General features: G+C 47.1%; 6 protein-coding genes across 6 annotated transcripts; all 6 read left to right on the top strand.

Annotated features, from left to right (window-relative positions):
- Positions 1–1,094: 1,094 nt before the first annotated feature.
- Positions 1,095–3,936, top strand: TGAM01_v206809 (glycosyltransferase family 28 domain-containing protein; the record flags this gene model as incomplete). The annotated part of the gene is made up of 3 exons (XM_018806813.1): positions 1,095–1,936; positions 2,006–3,636; positions 3,740–3,936. 3 exons carry the CDS (start codon positions 1,095–1,097, stop codon positions 3,934–3,936), a joined length of 2,670 nt encoding a protein of 889 aa, XP_018659903.1.
- A 683-nt stretch (positions 3,937–4,619) lies between these two features.
- TGAM01_v206808 (hypothetical protein) lies at positions 4,620–6,045 on the top strand (the record flags this gene model as incomplete). The annotated part of the gene is made up of 6 exons (XM_024549952.1): positions 4,620–4,663; positions 4,713–4,776; positions 5,125–5,329; positions 5,380–5,486; positions 5,580–5,863; positions 5,922–6,045. The coding sequence occupies 6 exons, from the start codon at positions 4,620–4,622 to the stop codon at positions 6,043–6,045; spliced, it is 828 nt and encodes a 275-aa protein (XP_024405338.1).
- Positions 6,046–8,888: 2,843 nt separating this feature from the next.
- TGAM01_v206807 (hypothetical protein) lies at positions 8,889–10,529 on the top strand (the record flags this gene model as incomplete). The annotated part of the gene is made up of 2 exons (XM_024549951.1): positions 8,889–9,164; positions 9,270–10,529. Coding segments are annotated over 2 exons (1,536 nt in total), but the record flags the coding sequence as incomplete, so codon positions are not given.
- A 2,361-nt stretch (positions 10,530–12,890) lies between these two features.
- TGAM01_v206806 (hypothetical protein) lies at positions 12,891–15,631 on the top strand (the record flags this gene model as incomplete). Its single annotated transcript, XM_018806816.1, has 6 exons — positions 12,891–13,033; positions 13,092–13,680; positions 13,753–13,833; positions 13,903–14,540; positions 14,658–14,849; positions 14,941–15,631. 6 exons carry the CDS (start codon positions 12,891–12,893, stop codon positions 15,629–15,631), a joined length of 2,334 nt encoding a protein of 777 aa, XP_018659906.1.
- Positions 15,632–17,324: 1,693 nt separating this feature from the next.
- Positions 17,325–19,470, top strand: TGAM01_v206805 (quinate permease; the record flags this gene model as incomplete). The annotated part of the gene is made up of 8 exons (XM_018806817.1): positions 17,325–17,532; positions 17,616–17,853; positions 17,912–17,974; positions 18,035–18,112; positions 18,175–18,586; positions 18,644–19,065; positions 19,133–19,271; positions 19,330–19,470. 8 exons carry the CDS (start codon positions 17,325–17,327, stop codon positions 19,468–19,470), a joined length of 1,701 nt encoding a protein of 566 aa, XP_018659907.1.
- A 985-nt stretch (positions 19,471–20,455) lies between these two features.
- On the top strand, positions 20,456–22,212 carry TGAM01_v206804 (aldehyde dehydrogenase (NAD+); the record flags this gene model as incomplete). The annotated part of the gene is made up of 5 exons (XM_018806818.1): positions 20,456–20,577; positions 20,653–21,021; positions 21,082–21,475; positions 21,542–21,811; positions 21,877–22,212. The coding sequence occupies 5 exons, from the start codon at positions 20,456–20,458 to the stop codon at positions 22,210–22,212; spliced, it is 1,491 nt and encodes a 496-aa protein (XP_018659908.1).
- Positions 22,213–22,292: the final 80 nt, after the last annotated feature.

The raw sequence follows: 22,292 nt of genomic DNA, 5'->3' as shown, positions 1-22,292 counted from the left end.
GGAGTGCTCTACATGGTGCGAGGCATGGCTTCGCTCGTAGGCACTCCAGTTGGCGGCGTATTGATCCGTAACCATTCTTCGGGCAGCCCTGCGAGATCGTACGAAGGCATGACGCTGCTGACCATGGCCTGCCTCTTTGTTGCATCTGTCGCAGTCATATGGGTGAGGGTAGAGGCGATGGTAGGGCCTGATGGAAGGCTTGTCAGGAAGTGGAAGATGTGAAACGCGTCTTCTTCAAAGAGCCTTTTGCGATGCTGCTGTTACTTGGCTTTTCCGAGCTTACAGTTAGCTTGCATGAAGCAGATACATGTATCTAACATCGTTTGCTCTTACTATCAGGGCAACGGGCTATTGCAGCCACCAACATCACGAACGGAGGAAAATGTACGGAAAATCTTTCAGAAAGATACCGCTGCTGAAAGAAGGATATAATACACAAAGGGGGGTATAAAAATAGGGTTTCTTCTTTAGGCGAATCGAAGACCAGAATAGGTTTCGCTTTGAACTCATTTTCCAACACTCGCTTTGAACATGGCACATCTCTTATTCTTGTTCCCCCTTCAAGTGACTTGCCTCTGTAATGCCAATTTCGCATTCAAATTATTTTATTATAGGTAGCATGTTGCGCACACAATAAGAGACTCGCGACTTTGCAAAGACCAATCGGCATCTATACAGATGAAGTTTTGCCTTCGAGACAGGCTTCTTGTTGCTCTGTAATATTCATAAAGAAGCGCCCAATAAAGCTGCGTCAAGCTGCTAAATGAAGTATCTTACTATCTGTGGCGTCTAAGCCCAAACCGTTTTGGGCCCAAGGTGGCGATTTGCACCGGTGAAGCTGCATCAGCCCGTCACATAGCTGGACTTAATGCAAGCAGGTTATTTCAAGTGGCTGACGGATCTACCGGATAGCACAGCTGTCACACAGCCAAGATCGGGCGCGATGCAGCTCCAGGCTCTACCCATGGCCCTACATATCATCCCTCCATTACCTCGACAGTCTTTCAAGCTAACTATGGTTCATCTAACAAACCGCCAAGACGACAGCAGATTGCGGCCTGGTCTCTCTGTTTGGACCTGCAAGTGAATCCGAAATGCTGCTCAGCCGGACTCGATCGAATACAGCTCCCCATGTCAGAGCTGATGAACGACTCAAAAAGGACGTGGCACCAGAGGAAAAAGGATGCTACGGATGCGACGGAAGATTCAAGGTATGCTTCGAAACAGATACTGGGGGCCTGGTGAGCTGGTGCAAGGACCTCCAAGAGGCATCACAGCGAGTGAAGAACGATGTCTGCTCTGATCCCGTATTCGAGAGACGCAAGTCAACAGGGGGCCTCCGTCCTCCATTGAACATTGCAATACTCATAGTCGGTTCCCGCGGCGACGTCCAGCCCTTCATCCCAATCGCCCAGATCCTCTCCAAGCCGCCGTACGAGCATCGAGTGCGCATCTGCACGCACCCTGCATTCAAAGACTTTGTCGAGGCTCAGGGCGTCGAGTTCTTTTCCATTGGCGGCGACCCCGAAGCCCTCATGTCCTACATGGTGAGGAATCCGGGGCTGTTTCCCAACCGGAAAAGCGTCAGGGCCGGTGATATTGGGAAACGAAGGGCAGAGATGTGGGAGATTATCAACGGTGCGTGGCGAGGCTGCACTGAAGCCGGCAATGGAATGGGAGAACCTGTCAGGGCTACAGATGTCGAGGACGTTGAGGATCTCTTTCTCGCAGACGCCATCATCGCCAACCCGCCATCCATTGCACATATACACTGCGCCGAAAAGCTGGGAATCCCGCTGCACATGGTCTTCACAATGCCGTTTTCTCCCACTTCGGCTTTTCCACATCCACTGGCCTCTATGAACTATGCAGGTGCAGATGCCAAGACAGCCAACTATCTTTCCTTTGTCGTGATGGAATTGTTGATGTGGCAAGGGTAAGTCGTTATGTCGTATATATGAGCTATAACGGCATTCGTCTCTGCTAACTTTGCTCCCGTTGATAGTCTCGGAGACTTGATCAACAAGTTTCGCCGCAAGCTTGGGTTGGATCCCATCAGCGTCATGTGGGGATACCAACTCTTGTCCAGACTCCGCGTGCCATTTACCTATCTCTGGGCCCAGTCTCTAATACCCAAGCCACCTGACTGGGGGTCGCATATCAACATCGCCGGATATTCATTCCTGCCGCTCGCCAGCTCTTACACACCTCCGCCCGACCTGTTAGCCTTTCTCGAGGAAAGTCCCGCTCCCATATATATTGGTTTCGGGTCTATTGTTGTTGAAGATCCCGATCGTCTTTCAGCGCTCATCTTCGGAGCTGTGAAGCTCTCTGGGGTTCGTGCCATCATCAGCAGAGGGTGGAGTGGCGTGGGAGACAAGTGTGAAGTCCCCAAAGAAGTCTATTTGATTGACAACTGTCCACACGACTGGCTATTCAAGCGTGTCGCAGCGGTGGTCCATCATGGAGGCGCCGGCACCACTGCCGCTGGAATCGCAGCAGGGCGACCTACCGTCATTGTCCCTTTCTTTGGCGACCAGCCTTTCTGGGGAAAGATGATTGCACGCTCTGGAGCTGGACCGGAACCAGTGGCGTTCAAAGCATTGACTGCGGAAATCTTGGCCGAGAGCATAACTTTTGCGTTGACGCCAGAGGCTCAAGAGGCCGCAAAACGAATGGCGGAGGAGATATCTCAAGAGGATGGCGCAGAAGATACCGCCAAGAGGTTCCAAGACCGCATTGGTCTGGACAAGTACGAATGCGAGATCTGCCCAGGACGCTTAGCTACCCATTGGCACAAGAAAACGAGGACGCGCCTGAGTGGCTTTGCTGTTGCATGTCTCGTTGATCGCGGGCTAATACAACCCCCTGAGCTCGAGCTTATACGACGCAAAAACTGGTACGTCGATGAAGGCGTTGAGCATCCTCTGGTGGGGTTTGTATCTGCACTCACCGGCCCCATGATGGATTACACCACGGCAACGTTCGACTACACTCATGCTCTGAAATCTCGACCGAAACATACTCCTGCGCCTCCAGAAGGTAGAAGGCAGTCATGGCTTGATCCATGGTCCGCAGAGAAGATCGAGAATGGCTCAATAGCAAGCAACGGGACATCTCCAAGTCGTCGAATCAATCCCACCACCTTTTCTCGCAGAGAAATGGAGCTGTATGCCTCTAAAGTGGCGAGGAAATCCATAAAGACCAACAACGCCGACATCGACACCCTTATTCGAGCGCCGACCCTCTATGATAAACAAAAGGCGGCCTGGCTCGCTCGAGAAAGAGGTCGAAACGGCCGCATCTTCTATTTGACTCGTGCGACGGGCCGATATGCTTCTGAATTGACCAAAGTAACCCTAAAAGTCCCCGTAGCTTTCTTTTACAACATTGCAAATGGATTTCACAATTATCCTTCGGTCGGTTTTGCAGGGGTTGAAGTTCGCCGCCGCGATCAGATCATCGACCTCGAAACAGGTCTTGCGGCAGCCGGCAAAGAATTTACGCTCGGAATGTGGGAGGCCTTCAGCGGGGTGGTTGTCTGGCCTTACAAAAGTATTCATGACGAGGGTGCGAAAGGAATTGGCAAAGGCGTATGGCGCGGCTCAAAGGGCTTTTTCTCCAATTTGGGTGCCTGTGAGTAATCATTCCTCCCATTCCTTCTGTTCAGTAATCACACGTTTAGGTTACGGTTATTGCTTCAAAGGAACTTGACAACAGGTTACTAATCTTGGCGCAGCAACTTTCGGCCTACCTGGTTATACCCTCAAAGGCGTGGAAAGGGAGCTGCAAAAGCATCATCTCACCAATTGTAAAGCCGAAGTCATTCTAATCAGGCTACGGCAAGGCATTGAAGCCTTTCGAAGTGCAACTCCACGAGAGAGAGATGGAGTCATCTATCGATGGAAGAAACACCTCCAGAAGAAAGGTGTTTAAATTCCAGTTGGAGTTGATCTGTGGTCATCTTGGCGCCCTATACGATATAGCTTGGGAGTTGTGAGAAAACAGAGAGCTGCGCAATGACCAGAATAAAAGCTGTATGAAAGAGGTTTGAATTCAAGACTGATTGAAGCTTACTGAATAGCCAATCAGTATGTAGCCCAAATAAAGTTCTTCAGACACTGTAATCGTAACCACTGTGTTCTACCCCACAGATACTAAACAATTTGAATCATAATTCCTGTCTTATTAATCAATGTTTAGACAGCTTCATTTCATCTCACCTAATCTTAATTATTGCTAATCGAAATTGTGCTTATTGAGTTGAAATATAAACATACCTATTGGATTTCCAAGATCTTGAAATCTATGCTTATCAAATCTACCATCGGAAAGCTTACGTGAAGAGGGTCCATGGTTTTAAACTAATTTCTGCTTACCTTCCCTAGCTACACTAGTAAATGCTCGTGCCTGTCTGCGATTGTAGCTGTTAATGAATTTGTAATAGCAAATGCGATAAATAAAATAATTGTGAAAATGATTTCGAGCGGAGTATAGGCTACTAGCAATTCTGTTATTTAAAGCTCGCAAGGAAACAACAACTTACTATATACTGAAATGAAGAATATTCATTAATTGTACTTACTATACAAAACCAGACACTCTAAACTATTTGCAAAATGCCACAGATCAAGGTTTTGCTTACCGGAGCATCAGGTTATATGTAAGCCATTAGGGTTTTTAAGATGCGAGTTTACACTAAATATCAACAGTGGTGGTTCTGTACTTCAAGTTCTATTAGACGATTTCGGAAAAGAAATTGCCATCTCTGCACTTGTCAGGTCAATAGCGAGTCGCGATGGAGTCCAGAAATTGGGGGCTACTCCAATTCATTTTGATGGGTTGCATGACCTTGAGACAATAAAGAAGGTCGCATCAGAGCATGATGGCAAGTGACAATTGATGAGTCTTACGTTTATTTCATTCCTCTGTCCGCTGACAAATATTCGCTATTTACCAAGTGCAGTTGTCATTAGCTGTGCATCATCTCTTGATGAACCATCCTGCTTAGCTCTCATTGAGGGACTAGCGGATCGAAAATTGACCACTAAACAGGATGTGTTCTACATACATGCAAGTCCATTTAAAATACCTTCCAGGTCATCTACAACTAACCGTGGGTAGACATCTGGCACTTCCAATTTCGGAGACCACCCCATCACTCAGCCAGAACTAAGAAACACAAAAATTCGAACAGACAAAGACCCTAATTACGAATGGGAGAGAGACAACTCGGAAGCGTGGATCACCCGAAAGGTTGATGTTTCAATAACCGATGCGGGAGAACGCCTCGGCGTTGATACCGTCATCGTAAACCCGCCATTGATTTGTACGTCATCAAGTGCATATTCTCTACACATGCCAGCTAATCATGAACAGATGGCCAAGGAACTGGGCCAGGCAATCGAACATCAATCCAGATACCTGCATTGATTGGGGTCTCTCTCCATTATAAAGAGGCTATTGTGCTGGGAAACGGCGATGGTGTAAGTACCCTTCGCAATCAATATTTGTCTCTTACTCATAAGTTTTTGTTAAAAGTCGTTATTTCTTGAGTAATCGCTAATGCTCTCCTCTAGCTTTGGAATATCGCTCATATTTCTGATGTAGCTGACTTTTACTCTCTGATGCTAAAGAGATATATTGAAAGAAAGCCTGTTCAGCGTGGGAAAAGCGGCTATTACTTCCTAGAAAACGGCGAGACTTCATGGCTGGCGATTTCTAAACTCATTGGTGAGGTAGGGTATCTTAAGGGACTCTTGAACTCGAAGGAGCCAAAAGACATAAGCCCAGAAGAATTTACAAAGGCACTCGGCATATCTTTCTTGAACCCTTATATGGTCGAAGTTATCTGGAGCTCCAAGTGTGTTGAAACAGAGTCTTTCTTTTCTAAGATACAATAAAGCTAATGATGCATATAGTGCTCGTATTTCTGCTATCAAGAGCCGCGAAATAGGATGGCATCCTCGGAAGAACATTACGGATTTTTATCATTCTTTTGAAGCCGAGATTGAAGCGATTGCCCAAGTTGGGCCAAAGCATTAGCTATTACCGGCTTGGAATAAGAGAGATAGCATTGTGCAGGCATCGGGGATGCTGAAGAAGTCTACCATATATATCAATAATACTTGGCTTGCCATAGTAATATTTCCTGAACGCTACGAATCAGAGATCAACTACACTGAAAGTCGATATTTTTTGGACCAATCGAAAGTAACCGAGATCCGCAGGTGAATGATTTATTATTTGAAAGTTACTTGTAAATCGTATTGTATATATTAAATGTATATGTTGCAATAGCGATTTAGTCGACATAACACAAATGGCTTGAGGCTGTAGGAACAAAAGCACTCAGATTAACTCCATGTTCACTGTAAGCTGCGGGATTAAGCACCGATTATAGCGGAGAGATATAGTTTATCAGTGACTAGCGCCAAACCTTGAAGCATTAGTTTAGGGTGATACATCCACTAAATTTTGTCGCCGCCGCTATGCTATTGTTAACACGTACAAAGCTATGTACTCTTTGATCGATACTGATCCCCGGCCGCTAGACTTTCTTCTAGAGGCATTCAGCTTATCTGATCAAAAAGTTCTCCAACTTCTTATTGGCTTTATCTATGGAATAGCTGTTTTGTAATCACGGTCTTAATTTTCAGGATTGAGTGGGAGCGAGTGGCTAGAAGTCTGTTTTAACAGAGAGAAGGATTTCTTTCCTGTTGTATAAGGGGGTGCATTGTACCCTTGATAATCGCAATAAAAATAGTAATATAGACAGATTGGTGCCATCTTGTGTATAAGCTTAATATGATTCCAAAGACCATGTGTGGTTGTATAAGCTTTTGCATTATTATGTAAAGACTCGGAGTGCGTACGTAAAGATGCTAATCTGCTTATATTCCGCAGGGACGAATTTCCTGATCATATAATCACTGAACTATTACAAATGTAGATATTTACAATCTTAATTTGACTGTATCATGTTTAAAATATCTTGCTTATGCAAGGTTTCGGACTGCAGTTGTAGATACATTTCCCAGTTCACACAGCAGTATAATCTTGAAATAATTACGTGATAATTAGTCTTCTATAATGGTAAACTTCAGTAGATCGCTAACATCGTAGTTGCTTATGGTCGTTTACTGTAAGTTGCTGCAGAAATGATATTATTCTTCGTTGAGTTACTTTCTACTCCTGCTGCATATAAAAAGTAGCATGCTTCCCAAGATACATTGTCACACATCTCTGATCATTCTAAGTTTCTGTAAAAGACTGCTCCAGCAATTGTTTTAGACTAAAGATGGCTCTCACAGCACCGAATTCCTCAGACGAGATTCTCGAACGCAATTCGTTAGTCACTCTTCAAACTTGATTGAACTAAGGCGTGACAACACCAGAGCCGCTAACTATCGCCTTAGGAAGTATGCTGTCAACCATCCGGGATCCTACCACTATGTAGCTGAGAATTTTATAAATACAACCCGAACAATCATCGGTATGTCTCCTCGAATAAGACATATTCCACTACTGACATAGGCTTCACTAGTTACTTGCATGGACCAAAGAGTTGTTCCCGAGGAATTTTGTGGCCTTTCCACTGGCGGTAAATCCTCTCCTATACCGAATGAGCCTTTTCCTATTGAGGATGTTAATGTTGTGATGAAGAACTTCCGGTCATACGCTGTGCCGGAGGGAGGGCCAGATTTGCCATTAATGATGTCGTGGTTTTGAACACTCTCATTGGAATCAACGAAATAATACTTATCCACCATACGGGTAAGAAACTTAAGATAAAGTATGAGAGAAGCAAACGTCTGACGATGAACATAGACTGCGGCCTTACTCATAAGTCCACTGACTATGTTCGCGAAAAGATTGAAGGTATATCCGCCGTGGAGGCCCAAAAAATAGATTTGGAAGATTTAGGTATCAAAGAGTAAGTTGACTTTCCTGCAGGTGACAAATCGGTATAGTACTTACTATGGGACAACAGTTTCGAAGTGAGCTTAAATAATGATATATCCTGGCTTAGGAATCATCCGCTCATAAAAAAAGAAACCAAAATTACCGGTCTTCTCTATGATATTGACACCGGAAGATTGACAAAGATTGCTAGTCAATAGTGTGTGTAGGAGTCTTGGTCTAGCTAGATATAAAATAATCTCATTCAAACGCTTCTTTTTACCGACGTTATACAATTTCGCTATTGCGTCCTTAGGTCTCGTGAGCAAGAAAACATATTGTAAATGTCGAAACATGTCAATAGTCTGAATTAACTGTACGCAATTATCTTGAATTATTAATACACCTTTTGTAGGAATACCTAGACTAGATTGGCACATTTTCTGCAAGGTCTGAAACGGAAACGAGATACTTTTTCCACCAAGGGAAACCCGGCTTTTCCAACTTACTAGATCTGCAAAGCGTCTAAGCTCTTACAGGCCTGGCTGTAAAAGGCCCACAACGCGGGTAAATCTCTCTATTAGCTAAACAGCCCTACACGAACATTTAGACCGCTGCGGCATTTTCCCTTGTAGTATCCAAGAAACGGCTCCCGGTTATCTCCATCCTAGGCTTGATCAGGCCAATCCGCATATTCCAAGCAGTAAAGATACTATTGTACTCTAGACAAAAATTTGTAGATGCAGATAAATGTATGAATGTAGCCGCTTGCTCGGAGCCTGATCAAGGATAAACACGGCTTATAAGTCGAAATCTTGAACGCAAATTCTGTGGTCCACTCTTAGCCGAGTAACGACAATTTTGGTTGCCCTATCCACCCATTTCAAGTACCTGTATAGTTGAGTAATCGCAATAATACCACTGCACATTCCTAGTTAAGTACTCCGTACGGGTTAATAGAATTGGGTACTGGTACATTATTAATAATTACTTCCCAGCCACAAGACCGCTACTCCTTATTTGTGTATTACCAATCGCGAATACCTTTCCGGGATAAAGTTGCGAAAGTCCTCGTTGATTCAACTCGGAGATTGAAATTACCTGAAGAAATTCTTTTCTGTTTCCTAGTGGTTTTATCTTTAATTTTCTCATATTATCAACATCACATGCCTTACAATACGCGTAAGTGGCCATCGAAAAGCTCGGTAAACAATGGGCACCAGAAAACGTCTTCAAAGATTGGGATACAACAGAGAAAGATGGTAGGTCTGCATTTCTTCCTTTTCAGGAGAATTGTATCGCACCTACTAGCTAGTATGAGATTTTCACAATTAGATCCACCGCGCTGATGCACTCATGCCGTATAGGATCGCCGCGAACAGAACCGTAAAGCGCAACAAAGATTCCGTCAACGGCGAAAAGTGGTAGATGTTCAACAAGAAAAGCGGATAGAAATACTTGAAGATGCACTTGATGAAACCTTGTCCCTATACATTAGCTTGTCTGATGTAATAGTTGGCCTCGATGTCTTCTCCACACAGCATCCGCAAGTATTGAGAGACCTTCAGCGTTCCACGACACGAATCCTGGAGATAGCGAAGAGAGTGGACGGTTTCCAACAAGTATCCATGAACTATTCTGCTAAGCCACCTAATGAAGCAGAAGAAACAGAGCTGCGCACTCCAACCTCTGAAATTGCCTCAAGAGAGCTACTATCGTCGCTTTCGAGCAACGGGCAATCAGATCCAGAAAGTTTCACTAAGATCAAGGTCGATCCACTGCCCAATGCATCCATACTGCAAACGGTTGGTCTTGTTGAGACTGGTGGCATTAGGCACTGGAGCATGAGCGATTGGTGGTTGCCAACTCCGACCAGAGGAATTTTGGAGTTACAATCCCAGCCCCAGTATCAACCGCCATCGCTACAGTGTGAGCAGCTCATGCGAAAGTTGAACTGCTTTGCGTCCAAGGTAGTTCAGGCCACTTTATCTCAAGCGTACTCTGTTCTCTTTGCCTCGGAGTGGGTACTTTCTGAAGATGTGTATCGTATTTTTGGATCAACGCTCCGTATACGATCTCGCGAAAAGATTTTGTGTGATTTAGGATGGCTCTTGGGCCCTGGAAAAACATCCCTGCCACACGCATCAGGCTTCCTCTGGAAACATGCAGGCAAAAATGACATGCCTCGGCCATGGGCAGGCTCCTCGCTACTTGATGAAATTTGCCTCGAAGTCGAATCTGATGCCGAACTCACTCATCAGCCCTCTGTCTATCAGCCTCGACTCCTGACTGTTTTGGGTGTTGTGCAAGAACTTGCCAGGCTAGAAGCGAGAATCGTGGATAACGACACGATGGAGATTACCTTGAGCGAACAGCGTCCTTTACAATCTGTGCAATCAAGTATCCCACTTGACGGCGCAGTAGACGATCCGTATATGCCAATTTCAGATAGCGACCATTCCACGGATGTCTCAAAAGAGGTTCTGAAGCTGAGACTCAGTATACCACGCTTGACTAGAAATTTGGCGCTCGCTGGAACATGCGCCAAGACTGGGCCTGTTTATGCTAGAAACGATATAGCTAAGGCCGTAGAGGCAGCAATAATTATAGTAGGCAGTGATTTATAATATAGCTTAGTTTGAGGACGAGCACGCTCTTGTTAGTTATAAAAATACAAATTATTAGTTATGTTATACTTACTACAAACATAGATTGGTAGCATAAGGAAGCCCGAAAAGCCATAGCCAAGAGATAGCGGTTAACAGCCTTCGCTTGGAGTACAAGTTCAAAAGCTCGGATAACCTGAATATCCCCTTTTCATTCTATAAAGCAGTCAATATCAATAAAAGCGCTGTTACAATCTCTGTAGAGGCTGCCGAGCAGCTTCTTGTAACCCCTTGACCATTTATATAGCTGAAAGCGTGGCTAAATATTTGGCAGATCCGCAGCTGAGGACTTTTTTAAGGACACAGCACTGATATTTGTTTGTGTATTCAGCTGTCTATAGCAGGCCGGTGTTGTATGCCTGTACACCCAATAACAAGAACCTTGGTAATAGTTATTATATTCACTTAAAGTTCATAAAACACAATTATAAGCTAGTAACTATTGTATTTTTTCTAAAGCTAATCTAACACAGTATACATACATGTGTATATAAGCTTTATGACAAAAAACTGCACAATACTCATAGAATCGGGTTGCGAATTATATATTATTGAAGAGTGCGGCAAGTTGGGTTTACCGAGGTAATATACTTTATCTTGCTAAGATCTGCTTCTCCGCGCCAAGCTGCTTAGCGCTTGAGGACATACAGGTGATTATTATTCTGCAGGATATTATTATCAAGGTTTATGCTTCTTGAATCCTTTTTTTAAGGTTACTTGGGTACTCCTCGTTTTCCTATTTTATAGGCTTATAATAACGTCGAGAAGCATTTGTTATATCAAAGTCGTTGACTTATAATTTATGATTACTACTTCAAATACCGAGGTCATTGTGGAGTCCTTTGCTGTAAAATAGCTGCTGTTGGGAGAGCTACGGAGAGTATTTGCTATTAACTAGTAGGAATATGCTGTTCGGAATGCTTCCGAGTCGCCAAATCCCCGCTCTACGCATCCGACGAGAAACAATTTGGGGAATTGATGGAAACGCGTTTAGTAATTATTAATGAGCGTCAAAGAGCCACTCGAGGCTTGCCACACTAGAGGCCGTCTACTAGGTCTGTATTACGAGTGCTTGCAAATCGTTTGTCGAGATTAGAGAACCTACTACTATTATAAATAGAAGCAGAATGAGGATTTAAAAGAGCCTTTGGCAGATTCAGATCCACTCGCATTATCCCATCTATATGACTGACACTGCTTATCGGTTCCAAAACAACCATGTTCATATATTGAAGAACACATATCACTTCGATGCCCTCTATTTACCAAGCTTGGGGCGAGGTTTTGGGCAGAGGTTTTGGGCAGTCAGTTCTTGCGCGCGAGAAGTTACAGAGAGGTTATCTCGCACTTACGAAAGTCTCTCAGAATGCAAGAGAAGAAACAAAAACCCCATCTCTATGCTCATAAAGAGCTGGACAGGCGTATGTTGCCAGAGTAAGAAGCAGCTTTAGTGCCATATTTAGAACACGTTCCTGTGCCCTAAACATGCAAAGTATACAAGCTGACATGAATGTATGAAGACGAACCAAGGCGACATTTAATATGCGCATGATTGACTAAGGGAAAAGCCCATGAGAGCATGAGAGACTAGGCGCTCTCGCGTGCTCGCTCTCTCGCGGGCTCGGAGAAAAAGAGTGTGCAAGCCATGATGGCAACGCCGGAATCGGAACGACAAGCGCCAACACTTGAGGTGTTCTTTTTGAGCATTACACTTCAATAGCTTTCTTAGAAACAGGCGGAATCTCCATGGAAGCTCATTGATCAAGCAGTTTGAACACAATGGCTGCAATTGACTCGAGGCTACATGGGTTGACGATACAATTTCTTCAAGTCCAAGCTTGCTTACCAACCCCACAACCCTATACTTGGCTTTTCAAGGTGAGAGGACCACAAGATACAGAACATGTATATCTTGACCGGTGTTAGGTAAGAGTTGCAAGCTGTTAGTGCAGCAACAGCTGGCTCACTTCAAGCAACTAACTAATCTATCATTCCCCGCCGTCGGATGTTAGAGTCGGAACAGACGGGAGGTTGCGGAGCCTAGTTGAAGTTAGTCAGTCCCGAAATGCGCGTACGCGGGGAGCAAACCGGACGGCACTCAGTCGTTTTCTGGGGAACCGGGGTCGGGCGAAGAGCTACTTGAATAGCTGGTGGGCAGTGAGCAGTCCAGTCCAGTCCAATCCACGTCATGGGGCGCCCTTTTTCTCTATCCACACACTGCTTCTCGTCTATCGGCGACCGACTATAACGTGTTTCTTATCTTTGTCTCTTGTGTTTCTAATCGCCGCGCTGCTGCTGGTTTCGCGCTGATAGCTCGACACAATGCCGCGACGACGCGCCAGCAAGGCTTGTCTTCACTGCCGCCAGCGAAAAGTGCGCTGCGATGTGACGCTGCGAGGGGTTCCCTGCTTGAACTGCCAGCTGGACCACCAGACATGCGCAATCCAGGAGCGCAAATCCAAACGGTAGGCGACTGCAGCAATGCGCAGTTTTCTGCATCAGACTGACTGTGGGCGGCCAAAGACCGCTGTCAGATTCGAAAATCGCGGCCTACCGTGAAGGCGGCTCGGTGATTGAAGGCCTATCGACGAGGCTCGCAGACGAGACGCCCTCGGGCATCGACAGCATAGATCAATGGGCCAAGCGACTAAACGGAGTGCCCCCGTTTGGCAAAGGATCATCAACAAGCCCTCACAGCGACGAACGATCGAACGAAAGTAACTACATCGACCTCGAGGGATTCTCGCCCAAGACCGCCTCGGCAATCGCGAATGTACACAACGGCAAGACGAAACAAGGTCGATATGGATCAGGTTCATCGAGAGCGCCGGCCAATGGCACCGGATACAACAGCTACGACACGCTGCCCTTTATCGCAACCCCTGATCTGGGCCATCTCTCAGCTCTGGATGTTCGGTTTATGCAGCTAAATGGGTGTTTTGAGCTCCCCCCTATGCCGATTCTCAACGAACTAGTTCGGATGTATTTCCTCCATACACATCCTCTTGTACCGCTTCTTGATGAGGGTGATTTCTGGGATTCCTTTTCATGTTCTAATGGAGAAAAGATCCCCTTGCTTCTGTTTCAAGCGATGGTATTCGCTGCGTGTGCTGTGAGCCTCAAGTCCCACATATGCTTCGTGTCATGTTGATGCTGTAGTCTTTCTGACAAATACGCCCAATAGTTCATTCCAGAAGCTGTTGCAGAAGCAGCAGGCTTCCCCTACCCGAGGGCAGCCGCAGAGGCCTTTTACAAGAAGACCAAGGTCTGAAGCCTATTCCAAGCACGTCGCTGCAATGAACACTGCTAAATGCGCAGTTTATCCTTCGTACAGATCCTATACGACTTTGAAATAGAGTCAAATCCCATTGCCCTCGGCCAAGTGGCGATACTGCTCACATTCTGGCCCGGCGGACTACGGCTAGGCCTTACGAAAGCAAATTCAGAATGGCTGAGCACAGCCATTCGACACGCGAAATCCCTCCGAGCACATCACCTGTCGTCGAAGCATGCCAGCCAGCACACGCAAAATATCCCCCCCAAAACACGGATATTGCTTCGGCGACTGTGGTGGTGCTGCTACTTCCGCGACCGCTCCCTCGCACTGGCTCTTCATCGAACGATGCGGATCCCTGGCAAGTATCCATTGCTGACTATGGAGGATTTTGAAAACGAAATCCACCGCTCTCGCGTGTATAACGCTGAAGCAAAGCGACGTTTCTTCGACATCTTCAATCAGATAGCTAAGCTGGTCGTCATCATGACAGACGTGCTCCGGCTATGCTCGATTTCAGAAGACGGAATAGATAGCGAGACGACCAAGACGGATCACCATGCGATGGCGAATTGCATGGCTCAGCTGCAAGCATGGCATGATGAAACCAGGCTGCAGTTCCCAGACAATGGAGATCGGCCAGGGGTCCAGCCACATTTTGTCATCATACAGACTAACTTGATGTTTATATACTACTTGTAAGTCCCAATGTCACCTACCCATCAGAAAGAGATGCTGGCATATAGCACTACAACATTCTGCATATGCGGTAATGCAGCAAACATGAAGACAGCGCTGACAAGGTGCTGATTCAGCGCGGCGAAATTGGCCATCCACCATCAAGAGATTTTCTATGCCGTTCGCGACTCCGACAACGCAAATGGCGAAGGGCCGTATCCCTTGCTTGCCGGCAAAAGCGACCAAGTTCGTGATGCCGTCGACAACCTCATCAAGCACCTGTCCAACCCTGTGCAGCTTGGATTGGCGCAATATCTGCCCGTCAGCGTGTAAGATTGACCTATTTCTGCTACCACTCACCATTCTAATCCCTGCCCGTGAGCATGAAAGCTGTATGCTAACTCGTTCTGGATGTCAAAGCGTTGCATTTGTTGCCATGCCCCTCCTCGTACAGATCCTCAACGCAAAGATCTTGTCCCGCGGCGTTGTCAGCTCGCGTGCGGCAATGCACCAGGAGCAGCTGCATGGCCTAATCAATCTAGTCAAGCAGTGCCACCGACGGCTTGGTGGAGTCGACGCCATGTGTGTAATTATTCGACGACTAACAGACGCGGCTCAATCCCGATTCATGACTGGAAAGGCATCTCAGGTCACTGAGTTCATCGAGCTGATTGACTACAGCCCGCTTGAATACCTGAGATTCTTCCTGAACCTGGATTTGAACCTCAGCAATGCGACGTTGGTAGAGAATATCCGGTTCTCAGAGCTGAAGGAGGAATTAGCCCAATCCAAAAAGACTCCGTCAGAAAGCGAGCGCCATACGCCGGTTCCGGATGCAGAACAGGCCCTGTCATCCACGCAGCCAACAGAGCCAGCCCTTCTACCCACAACTACACCTATACAGCAAGATGCATGGGGCCTGAATTTCCCGGGGGCCAAAACGGACCCTTTTGCACTGGGCGACTCTCCTTTAGACTTTGACGAGCTGCTAAGCGGGCAGGGCATGCTGGGTATCGACCCTTCTTTGATTGACTTGGAAACGCTAGGAAACCCGTTCATGAACCAACGTATGGAATGGGAGATGGATGCCTGGCTGCTGGGAGGATCCTAGAGGCCACAGCCACTATAGCTGTTCGTAAGACATGTGAAAATATTTTCGAGGGCGGTGGATAAGTGTCATTTCAATGAGGAATATCCCAGGAAACTTCGAAAAGGAGGGAAAAACGATTTAGCATGGCGCTAGGGGGGCGGTTATTGATTGTGTCTATTCCTAGGTAGTTTATGCGTTGCTTGCCGTAGCACGAGATGGCTCACGGCCCAACAGACAGAGAAACCTGAACTTGGCTTTGTGCCGAGCTCCCTGATAATATCCAAAAGCAACAAACAAACAAAAACGCCTCCTTCACCGTCACACAGCAAGCTAAAAGTGAAAAAAATGCGCCGTTGAACGCCCACGAATCATGCCATCCGTGAATGATGGGGTGATGCATTTAGCCGGGGCTTTCACCGAGTGTCCAGTAACCAAAACGTGGATTTTTCCAATGCCAAGGTTACGGCTCGAGGCATCCCATCCCGGATGAGTAGCCCGGAGCAGATGACTCTGAGAGCATATTAGCGGCTGATCCCGTATTGGGCGCCACAAAGGACACAAGGACACGCCCCCCCATACTTTCCGGTTAATATAGCCGCCTCGTGGATTAGTGGGAGTGGGCATCACTAAATCCATGAGTCGACAAGGCTTCCCCATTCGCGGGTGTGGGTTTGTGGGGTAATATTGCCGGAACTGGGGAATCTCATTCGCCTTGCCAGACAGCTCCAACTCCACTGTCTTGGGGAAATGGGAATCGCGATCCAGCAGAAACGCGGAGGGCGTGTAAGCCGGTAAGTTGCAACCCAGCTGTTGGTCCAATACGTGTACTTGGGGTGGTAGTTGCTACCGTGCCATGAGGAACTACTCTGCAGTAGTGACATTGCTTGCTGAATGTACTCCAACTTGATACGGGCTGCTGCAGATGGGCTACATGTACATGCTCCGCTGGTCTAGTGGTAGCCCAGACATGCCATTTATCCTCCCGCTGGAGATTCAGCTTCATTACCCACTACATCGTCATGTTAATATTAGAATTGGGAAAAAGCCTAGTCTAGTATTATTAGCTACTACCAGGTACCAGTAGCAGCATTTTGACGTCTGCTCAGCCAGCCTTACCTCTCATCCTCCTCCAGACAGCCTGGCCGAAGCGGGCTGAATACTCCGGGAAAAAAACTCTGGTCATCTTCTGATCTGGGGAAACACGCCGCATAGGGTCGCCACGGGTGCTATAGTCGGACCGTTAACACTTTTCCTCGCCGCTCTTTGTTCCTTTAGGACGAGAGCCCCTGTCAGTCTGTTAGTCGGGTCGATATTGGTGAGCCACTCGTGAGCTACGGGATATTTCAAGGCTGCGGCTATTTAGGCTAAATGCCCAGAGCGCTCCTTGCCGTAGCGCCGAGAGCACCACGCGCTTTGGGTGAATATCGCATTGAGTCTTCGAGATGACCCTGTCCGTCGGGTACATGGAGACAAGAGCTCGAAAAGACAAATCATTTATAAAGTAGTAATGGCCCTCTGCTCTCCAGGGTCGTATTGCAGGATGTAACAGGGCTCAATCCGGACTCTGCCTTTTTTTCTTCTCCTCCTCCTCCTCCTCCTCTTCCTCTTTCTTCTTTCCATCATCTACTCTTTTCTTTTTTCTCTTTCAATATCCTTGGATCTTATCTTGCTTTGCAATAAGTAAAGAAAGGAAACAAGGAAACACATCCTCACAATGGGCGTCCAAGGCGACGGAGGCGCTGCCATCTACAATGCAGCGTTGAATCGCCGCCAGGCCCTCATGGGCAACAGCGGAGCTCGCGCTCTTGTCAAGAACTTTCGCGTCTTCAGCTTGGCTGCCTTTGCCTGTATCGGCGGTGTGCTGTATGGTTACAACCAGGGCATGTTTTCTGGTGTTCTTGCCATGCCATCTTTCAAACAGCGTAAGTGGCGTTTACTGCTTCATCCGTGAACTTATAGCATAGTATCAAGTTGGAATAGTTGACTGACATTACATACTGATTAGACATGGGAGCGTACGATCCTCTCGACCCCAATGCTAGCCAGACCAAGAAGGGTTGGTTGACAGCCATCCTGGAACTCGGTGCCTGGTTCGGCACCCTGTTCTCTGGTTTCATGGCTGAGGCTATCTCCCGTAAATACGGCATCATCGTTGCCTGCTGCATCTTCATCATCGGTGTCGTCATCCAGGCATCCTCCATCCAAGCCGGATACCAAGCCATTCTAGGAGGTCGATTCATCACGTACGTCTTCATTCGAGTTTACAATGGATCTTGCTTTTATACTAACTTTGCAACACAGCGGTATGGGAGTTGGAAGCTTGTCCATGATTGTGCCAATCTACAACTCCGAAGTAGCTCCTCCGTAAGTTCTGATACCCACTTGCCAAAATTGTAGATACGAAATAGCTGACAACTCGCCAAGTGAGGTTCGAGGTGCTCTTGTTGCCCTCCAACAGCTCGCCATCTGCTTCGGAATCATGGTTTCTTTCTGGATTGATTAGTATGTCCTTGGCAACGAAATATGAAAACTCTACATCTACGGACGGTACTAACCTATCTTAGTGGCACCAACTACATCGGCGGTACTCATCTTGGCGAACAAAGCGACGCATCTTGGCTCGTGCCCGTGTGCCTCCAGATCTTCCCCTGCCTATGTCTCCTGGTCGGCATGCTCTTTATGCCATTCTCTCCCCGTTGGTTGGTTCACCACGACCGCGAAGGCGAGGCCAGACAGATTCTCTCGACTCTCCGAGGTCTTCCCCTTGACCACGAGCTGATTGAACTCGAATTCTTGGAAATCAAGGCTCAGTCTCTGTTTGAAAAGCGAAGCATCGCCGAGCAGTTTCCTCAGCTCCGTGAACAAACCGTGTGGAACAACTTCAAGCTTCAATTTGTTGCCATCAAGTCTCTCTTCACCTCGAGGAGCATGCTGAAGCGCAGCGCCATTGCCAGTATCACCATGTTTTTCCAGCAGGTAAGACTAATGAACCGTCCTACACTCTAACGGAGGAATACTAACACTCTTGGAAAGTGGACAGGAATCAACGCCGTGCTTTACTACGCCCCGACCATCTTCCAGGATCTCGGACAAACCGACAACACCGTTTCTCTGCTTGCCACCGGCGTGGTTGGCATCGTCATGTTCGTTGCCACTGTCCCAGCCGTGCTGTGGGTCGACCGAATCGGACGCAAGCCCGTGCTGATTACCGGTGCCATTGGTATGGCTACGTGCCACATCATCATCGCCATTCTCTTTGCCAAGAACTCCCATGACTGGCCGCACCACCAGGCTGCCGGTTGGGCCGCCATTGCCATGGTCTGGCTCTTTGTCGTTCACTTCGGCTACAGTTGGGGACCTTGTGCCTGGATCATCATCGCCGAGATCTGGCCATTGAGCACTCGACCATATGGTGTCTCGTTGGGCGCATCTAGCAACTGGATGAACAACTTTATGTAAGTCTACATCTACATCCAGCTATCGAAAGTCCCTTTCAGCCTCTAATGATCTAATCTTTCACAGCATCGGTCAAGTCACCCCTGATATGTTGCAAGGCATCACGTATGGCACTTATATCCTCTTCGGAGTCCTCACGTACCTCGGTGCTGCGTTCATCTACTTCTTTGTTCCCGAGACCAAGCGTCTGACCTTGGAAGAGATGGTAAGATATCTCATCGCGTCCAAATCGACAAAAGCCACGATACTGACTGTTACTATAGGACATCATCTTTGGCAGCGAAGGTACCGCGCGTGCAGACTTTGAGCGCATGGAGGAGATCAACAACGAAATTGGCCTCAACGCAATCCTTTACAGCCAGCATCCTGATGAGGTGGTGACGGTGGAGGCTGAGAAGTCCTAGAGTGCTGGGCATATACAAGTTTCTTGGGGAGGAAGATTGGTAGTAGCTAAATGCAGAGTGATTTGTGCATCAAATTGTAATGCTGCATGTGTTGATCTCAGCTGCGGAAACTTATTAGCAATGCTTAATGACTTGCGAATTAATAACAAGATATCCCATAATCTTAGCATACATCTTATGTGCGAGTAAACAGGTTTATTTTCCCTGTGTTTCGTCAAAGTCAATAGTAATAGCTGCGGCAGTAAATGAGGGGCTTGGTATGCTCCAGTCCAGTGATGGTAATCAGAATCAGATGAGGCCCGTGATATATAGCTGGCCACAGCCATTTCAACTCTTGGGCACAAACTAAACTAGGAACGGCTGCTAATTATCATATGGAGCTCAAGATCGCGAAGAGTTTAACTGTCTTTGGTAACCTGATGGAATAGTCACTGGTAGCACTTCTCCACCATCTTCTTCGCACCGAAGAGGGGAAGACCCCACTCTCCACGATTCTCCCCCGTAATACTCCATCGATAGGCTTTGGTCGTTTTGTATGTGAAGACGCAGATTATAGAAGTGGAATTGCTCCGTGTATTGTTCAATGTGAATCAAGTCTTTATGAGAGGTATAGTTGCCAGTTGCTGCATCGGATTGCCATGTAAAATCCCCTAAGAGCTTCCCTTATCAATGCAGAAATGCGGAATTGCAGGGTAACACAAGCAGTATAATCACTAGTGATAAGCTTCCGGTGGCTTCGGCTTGTCTGTCACAAGTCCACTGCTCTAAGATGGCTTCAACTAGCGTATATCCAGATGCTGATAGCATTTAGTGGCGACTGCGGTTCCCCGCGGCGTGCGGCCTAGCTAAGGGTAGTTTGTCTTACAAGTGACGAATGTGATTACATCAATGTCTCGTTAGCTAGTGAAGGGTATATATATGGCTTGTGCTGCTTCTCCGATATGAGATTCGTTCTCTCTAGTAACAACATATCGTCCTAAATAAAATGACTGCCTCCGTGAAGATTTCTTTGCCCAATGGGCTCAACTACGACCAACCCACTGGCCTTTTCATTGACAACAAGTTCGTCGCCGGCAATGGCGAAAAGTTTACCGTTTATAACCCAGCGTAAGGCACTTCAACATACTTCCAGGCCGACTGTGCTTTATTTGAACAGTGCCACCTGACATACCCACTCATCAGAACTGAAGAAGAAATCATCACTCTGCAAGGCGCGTCAGAGGCCGACATAGATAAAGCTGTTGCCGCTGCTCGCCGCGCTTTCGAGGGAGAATGGTCGGAGCTTGAAACGAAAGATCGCGGCGCCCTCATCTATAAACTTGCCGAATTGATTGAGAGAGATAGAAAGCTACTGGCAAGCATTGATTCCTTCGATAACGGCAAGTCTTTCGCCGACGCATATGGACTGGACCTGCTTGAGAGCTACAATGTTTTCCGATACTACGCCGGCACCGCCGACAAGATCATGGGCAAGACGATCGAGACGGGGCCCAAGAAGCTGGCTTATGTGTTACAAGAGCCTCTCGGAGTCTGTGGCCAGATTATCCCTTGGTATGTTTACTTGAGAGCAAGCAATTAATAGTTGTTATATCACAACTAACCGAGGGCCAGGAATTATCCCTTCATGATGCTCGCATGGAAGATTGCGCCGGCTCTAGCATGCGGAAATACTGTAGTGCTGAAACCTGCAGAACAAACACCTCTCTCAGCTCTATACTTTGGCAACCTCGTCGCCGAAGCTGGCTTCCCCCCTGGTGTCGTTAACATTGTCCCCGGCCTTGGAGGTGTAGCCGGCAAAGCTCTCGCGAGCCACATGGACGTTGACAAGATTGCCTTCACTGGAAGCACCGCCACCGGAAAGGCGATTATGAAGTCGGCCGCAAGTAATTTGAAAAACATTACTCTAGAATGCGGCGGCAAGAGTCCTTGTATTATTTTCGATGATGCAGATCTCGATCAGGCCGTGAAATGGAGTCATGGCGGTATCATGGACAACATGGGTCAAGTAAGACTACAGGAAAAAGCTTCGTCTCAATCCCAAGCGTCGTCATATAATTAACCTTATTCTTAGGTGTGCACATCAACATCTCGAATCTGCGTACAAGATACCATCTACGACAAGTTCCTCGAAAAGTTTACCGAGAGAACCAAGGAGCTCGCATCAAAGATTGGCGATCCTTTCCACGAAGACACTTACCAAGGCCCTCAAGTATCCAAAGCGCAATTCGACAGAGTTTTGGGCTACATCGAGGAGGGCAAGAAGTCTGGCGCCCGACTACTCCATGGCGGTGCTAAGCACGGCGACAAGGGCTACTTTATCCAGCCCACCATTTTTGCAGACGTATGAACCGCCGCTCTCGCCTTATTAACAATGCATTGTGAAGATCACTAACTCGAGAACTATAGACTACGGAAGACATGAAAATCGTCAAAGAGGAGATCTTTGGCCCCGTCGTTGCCATTTCCAAGTTCAGCACCGAAGCAGAAGCCATCGCCAAGGCAAATGACACCTCATACGGATTGGCCGCCGCAGTTTTCACGCAAAGGGTGGCTAGAGCACACAAAGTTGCTCGCAAGCTTCAAGCCGGCATGGTTTTCATAAACTCGTCTGGCGATTCACATTTTGGCATTCCGTTCGGCGGCTACAAGTCGTCCGGCATCGGTAGAGAGCTTGGCCAGTACGCCCTGGATGCCTATACGCAATCCAAGACAGTCCATGTAAATCTGGGCACCGAGCTGTAATTAAACCTTTTTGGTAGAGAAAGACTTGACAAGAAGAATAAAAGTTTGTTGATTCTTTTCATTTGAGATGCTATTCAGTA

The sequence above is a fragment of the Trichoderma gamsii genome (assembly GCF_001481775.2).
Source record: "Trichoderma gamsii strain T6085 chromosome Unknown Scaffold_23.2, whole genome shotgun sequence".
NCBI classification, from domain to species: domain Eukaryota; kingdom Fungi; phylum Ascomycota; class Sordariomycetes; order Hypocreales; family Hypocreaceae; genus Trichoderma; species Trichoderma gamsii.
Note: the sequence above shows the minus strand (reverse complement) of the source record. Positions and strands in the feature narration are given on the sequence as shown.